Below are 5,957 nucleotides of genomic sequence, written 5' to 3'. Positions count from 1 at the left end.
AATTTTTTTAATTAAAAATTTATTTTTTTCTTTCCAAAAGTTTTCCAGCTACATACTTATGTATTTATATGGTATGCTTGTGTTTAAAACTTTTTGGAATTACAAACTATAAAAAAATGTATTAAAATTTAATTGCAATTATATTTTTAATTGACTTTTCGAAACCGTGGTCCCAAGTTTACAATGAAAAATTTTTAAAACTATGTTTTTGAATTTAGAAACTTAAAACTTCTGTTTTTGAATTTAAAAAATTTCAGACTAGGTTTTTGAATTTCAAACTCTAGTGCGTTTTTATTCTTGGTGATCTGCTTTTTAATTTAAAATTTAAAAATTAGCTACTCAGGATTCAGGAACTTAAATCGGATAAATCCAAACTGAAATTTCAAATTAATAAAAATATGTGTGGGTTAACTCCAAATTTCGTCCGAAATTAATTTTGTGCGAAACAAAATAAAAAAAAAAAACAAAGGCTAGGAAATTTGAGTTTTTCGCATAAATCTTGAGGTTATCTGAAAAAGAAGTTGATGACATAGCCAGGGAACTTTTCCTTATATATAATTTTGCCTTACAACTTTATATAGGACTCGCAGTTTTGCAGGAGATCGAAATAAAGTGTTATTAACCTTCAACGACACACGCCTTTCTCTTTTTGACCACAGAAAACGAAGTAGAAAATGACTCCAATTTCACCAAAAAATAGTCAGCAATATATAATTCAAGCTCAAATAGATGTGCTCATTTTTGTTTTTTCATCTCTCGTTTACAATGGGTTTCAGCTTACTATTGTTATAATTTTTTTTTGTTACTCTGAAAAAGTATCTACCCTAGTCTTTTTGTATCTTTAATATCATTTATCTTTTTTAATGTTTTTTTTTCATTTATTTTTTAGTGAAAGTTTTACTCTAACACTCAAACTTCAAGAAAAATTTAATCCCAGCTTATTGCATTTATGTATATTTTCTTCTTATTTCAACCCACTGTACCTTGTCCTTCGGCCATATATTATATTAAGTGATTTTCGTTGCTAATTTTCTCTTTCGGCTAAGACTAAGTGCTTTTGTCAAAAAAAAAAACGCCATAATATTCACAAATTATATTTCATTTTTGGCAGCAACACGCACTGAGTTTTTCGCTTCCTTTTCTTTACTGCAAGCTATACGTGTTTTTTATTGCAGCAATTCCATTTTCTTTGAAACACAAAACATAAGGCGATTAAATGAATGAGCCTAAAAGTGTGCTATATGCGAAAAATTTTCACGGTCGTGCTTTGCAAATGGTATTACGTCAGCACACGTGCGGCTGACACTAATGAGAGTTATATATTTTTTTTTTTTTTATTTTTTCATTTTTATTTATTTTATTTGAAGCAATCGATTGCGATTTGGTACTGATATACCAGAAATTTGATTTTTAATTACAAGTTTTAAAACGCACAGTTTTTTGTTAGCTCTAATGACACTTTCTGATTTTTATCTTAATTCTTGATATTTAATATATCTTCTTCCTTTATTATTCTTATAAATTTCGTAATTCATTTCTGGTCATACTTCTTCAAAATCCATTCATCAAAATTGTTGTGGTCTTTCAATGTGCTCTTCCACACCGCCTTCAATTGTATTTTTCCAATTGTTCTCTAATCTAACTCCCATGACCGACAACAGCGGCAACAAAAAGTCATCTAGCTAGCCCCCCACCATCAATGCTAAACGCTTTCGCTGGCTATGAGTCATCGGTATAAATCGCCTTGGCGCCTCATGTCTGCACATAGTAGTCGGCATTGCTACACGAACGAATATAAATTTTATATAGCCTATTTGTTGGCGCTGAGCCGGTCGTCGCCAGCTACACCACACAATTCCCTTCATCTTACATGCTCTTGCTGAATTTACTATTCTCTATTCGTATCTGGAATATCAAGTCATTTGGCGCGTGTGTTTGTGTGTGTTCTATTTAAAATATTTTCTGCTTTCATGACTATTGTTTTTGTTGTTTACTCGTAGGTACTATTATCGTGTGCGGTGCCGGCGCTTTGAGTCACGGCTTTTGTTCTTTTCTCATTACGCTTATTTTAATTTTATTATAATGTATATGTATTTACTTTTCATTCGAGACCTTCGTGAAATTATGAGTATAATTAATAGAAAGAACTAAATATAATAATAAAATAAATAAATAAAAAAGTCGAAACATTTTTTTAGTCAAAATTGACGTTGCAAATAATAAGTATAGATGAAAAAAGGTATTTCCGATGAAAATTCAAGCCCTTAGTGATATCTAATTAGTTTATAATCCATTATGTCAGAGCACATGGCTTAAAAAGTCAACGTGTGATAAGGAACAAAGTAGAAAATGGTTTCGGTTTCACAAAAAATAGTCATCACACCAATAATTAAAGCTCAAAATAAATATGCTAATACACCCTGTTTTCCCAGTATAAACTGTGCTTCCAATAAAGGTGATAGCTAATATTGCTGGATGAGGTACTGACAGTGAGGCCGCAGAGTCTGTTGAAATTCGCGTCACGCCTAGGCATCCTAAACTACTCCTCTTGGACTTAGCAAGAGAACTAAATCTGGCATCGCAAAGGACCAAACAAGTCTATGCGTGCCTTATTGGTCTACCAAATTAAACTAACCTAACAAGCGAACGATCAATAACTGAATATAGCATCGTTCAACTGGTCTCCATAACTTCTTTTGAGGGAACGATTTCGTTGAAGCCAAGTTTTGAGTACTTTTTCCACTAAATCAAGGCGTAAGTTATTAATAGCATGTTCAATATTTACTTCTAAAGCTTGAAGAGAGTCCGGTTTATTGCTAAAGACCAAATAACCTCCAAGCCTTCCTCGCAATAATTTGGCTGTTGTACGTTTTGTGTGGTATCTAGCTCCGTCTTATTGGGATCAGATATTGTCTAGAACAACTTCTTTCAATTGCGACCATAAAAAGTTTTTATCATCGATCTATACCGCGTATCCATTGACAGTAACAGTGTCACCAGCTTCATTTCGAAAGCAAAACGGACCGATGATTCCAGCAAACTACACCTAGTAGATAATTTTGGTGAATTTAATGGTTGTTCATTCATAATTTTTGGACTTTATTGACACCGGAATCTACAGTTTTGTTTATGTATTTACCGCACCTCTCAGATCACAGTGAGCCTCTGCGGAGAAGATGATCTTCTAAGGCAAAATCAGTCAAATCAAATCAGTTCTTCAGTGAGAACAACTCTACACGGAACCAAGCCCAAACCCTTTCTGAAAATAAGCTAGGTTGCGATTTAAGACAGTCCCAATTTTTGAGAACATTTTGGAATCGACATATTGCGGCCTTCCACAACACTTGCTTGAACGGCAGTAATATTGTCATTTCTTCGAGCGGTTCTTTGTCTTTGGCACTTGAGTATTATGTAAAGCCAATGCATACTCGGAATTTTCATCAATTCGACGAATAGCGAGTACAGGTAGACGATTATTATGAACATAAAATGGCAAAAGCGCACTAAAAGTTGCAATTGGAAAGCGATTATATCGATAATAGAATTGAAATTTGTAAACGTAGTCAAAAGATTATTGCTTTGATTTGTGGATGGATGGCTTGAAAGACGAAAAAGGTCCTAGGCGGCAAACCAAGTTTGAAGATGAGAACTAGAAGCATTACTTGATGGATTGTTACCAAGCACAAGAAGAGATCTCAGAATCTTAAGAAGTGACCAAGCAACAACCAGCTGCATACATCCAAAAGCAGGGAAATTGGATGTCATTTGAATTGGAGCTAAGGCTAACAGGCGTTAAAAAGCTATTTTGCGTGACAGAAAATCTGCTTTAAAGCTACAAAAAGGAGTCGTTTTTACATCGGATTTTGATTGGTGATGAAAACGGGTTTTATTGCGGGTACCGTAAATACGAAAAATCATAAGTGAATTCTGTGCAACCAGCCAAGTCAATGACAAAGCCGAATATCCAAAGCACTCGCTATTTTGTGGCGTGAGAATTGCGTGCTATGTTATGACCTTCTAAAACTGAATGAAACCATTGACGGCAAATGCCACCGACAACAACTAATCGAATTGAGTGATTGCCGAGAAACGCACGGATTTTACGACAAGACCCGAGGCAACCATTTTTCATCGCTACAACGATGAGACCGAGCGTTGTCGGAACAGTTAAAAACTATTTGAGTAACAGCAGCAGGGAAGTTGGCTTACCTGCCTCATAGCCCAAACTGTGCCACTTTTGACTACCATTTGTACCGATCGATGCAGAACAGCCGCACTGAAATATTGTTCGGTAAAGGGTACTAAAACATGGCTTGATTCATTCTTAATCACCAAGCTGGTTCCGTTCTTTTGGAATGAAATCCAAAAATTGCCAGAAAGATGACAAATTGTTATAGCTTCAGATGGGCAATACTTTGAGTAATACTATTGTACTACTATGGGCAAAATATAGTACGACATCCGTCGAAATTTTTTCCTAGGCTAGTATGATTGTCACTCACACTTGTGCCAAAAGCCATTTCAAAATAATTATTAGTGATTAGTAAACGCTTGTCTTTCTGGAGTACATAAAGTGCATTCGACGATTTTTACGATGAGTGAAATTATTGCATAAGTTCCCTTAAATGTTGTGTGTGGAATAAAATTTCTGGTGCGGAAACGTTCAGATTGTTGAAATTATGGGCCGACAACTCTTGGCTTTTGCACCGCCGCATACTGCATTGATTCTTCGTGAGTTTTTCGCCAAATTTTCAAACAATATCTTGTCGCTACCACAGTATTCGCCTGATTTAGCTCCATATGACTTCTGGCTATTCAGTAGATTCAAACGATGGCTCCTGAGAAACCATTCAGAGAATAAATTAAGAATTTTAAAATTATGAACAAAGTCTTATTATTTTTTGCCCACGGTGTATTGTGTCTGTGTTAACCAGACAACAAATATTTTTTGATGCAATATTCTATATCGCAAAAAACTAATTTAGCACAAAAATATATATATTTTTTTCTTGTACGTTTCTTTTAAATGAACTTGTATATGATGTATGCCTGAGAATGATTCGGAAACTAGCTCTGATAGACGTAGATAGAAAGTTGAGTGTGTAGTGACAAAAAACTGACATATGACAGCTGACAGTCTACTAATTTCCACTTATATAACGTTAGAGGTTAACTTTTTCAAATCAACTTCATATTCCATATATTTTCTTTCAAGAAAAAAAAATATAAAATAATTATTTTCCAACAGAAATCACCTACAATAGTTACACTAACGTTCGGCGAATGGTTTTTGCATAACAAACAGTGACAGACAATAAACAACAATAGGAGAATTTCATTTATTTTAGCTTACCAGCTGGCAAAATGGGAGCCCGGCATGTATGGCAGAAGCACTGCATCACCGAATCGCGTACTAATCCAATCAACATGATGACGACTGCACTGACTAACGCTGACTAGCGACGACGACGACTAAGCGACTAAGTAAACAAAGAAATTTATTGATTTTAAACGTGACTCTTGGATTGATTGGCAGCAACACAACGCTGGTGACGAGATTCAACGTTGTTTGTTTGGAAAGAAAGTTGGTCGCTGTGGCTCTGTGTGGGTTTGTGTGTACGTAGATAGTAGCTGCCTGCCGTTGGATTTATTAGAAGTGAAATGAATAGCAATACAAAAGCGGTGACACTACTGTTGACTATCGGTTGTTGGTTGATGGGTGGCGATATTTGTCACCGTTGTGCTAAGACACGCACACAAATGGACAGACACGCAGTGGTTGGGGTTAATTGGATTAGAGCGCACACACAAGTCAGTGTGTGTGTGTGGAGGGTGAAAGATTTTGTTGAATGGTTTTATGCACACGCTGTGTTTTAGCGACGATCTTTTAATTATTTTTATATTTTTTTGAATTTCTGGAATTTTTTTTTTCAAAATTTTTTAATATTTTTTTAATA

General features: G+C 35.0%; 1 protein-coding gene across 3 annotated transcripts in view; it reads right to left on the bottom strand.

Annotated features, from left to right (window-relative positions):
* LOC108967862 (stathmin) overlaps nt 1-5,957 on the bottom strand; it is a gene marked incomplete in the record, with an annotated part of 205,871 nt that overhangs the window by 110,220 nt on the left and 89,694 nt on the right. The window contains 1 exon segment of one of the 3 annotated variants that reach the window (XM_018931487.1): nt 5,354-5,934. Within the exon segment in view, the coding sequence (XP_018787032.1) occupies nt 5,354-5,429 (76 nt within the window). 3 annotated transcript variants of the gene reach the window in all.

The sequence above is a fragment of the Bactrocera latifrons genome, unplaced genomic scaffold (genome assembly GCF_001853355.1).
Source record: "Bactrocera latifrons isolate USDA-ARS-PBARC rearing strain unplaced genomic scaffold, ASM185335v1 scaffold_2, whole genome shotgun sequence".
Lineage (NCBI taxonomy): Eukaryota > Metazoa > Arthropoda > Insecta > Diptera > Tephritidae > Bactrocera > Bactrocera latifrons.
Note: the sequence above shows the minus strand (reverse complement) of the source record. Positions and strands in the feature narration are given on the sequence as shown.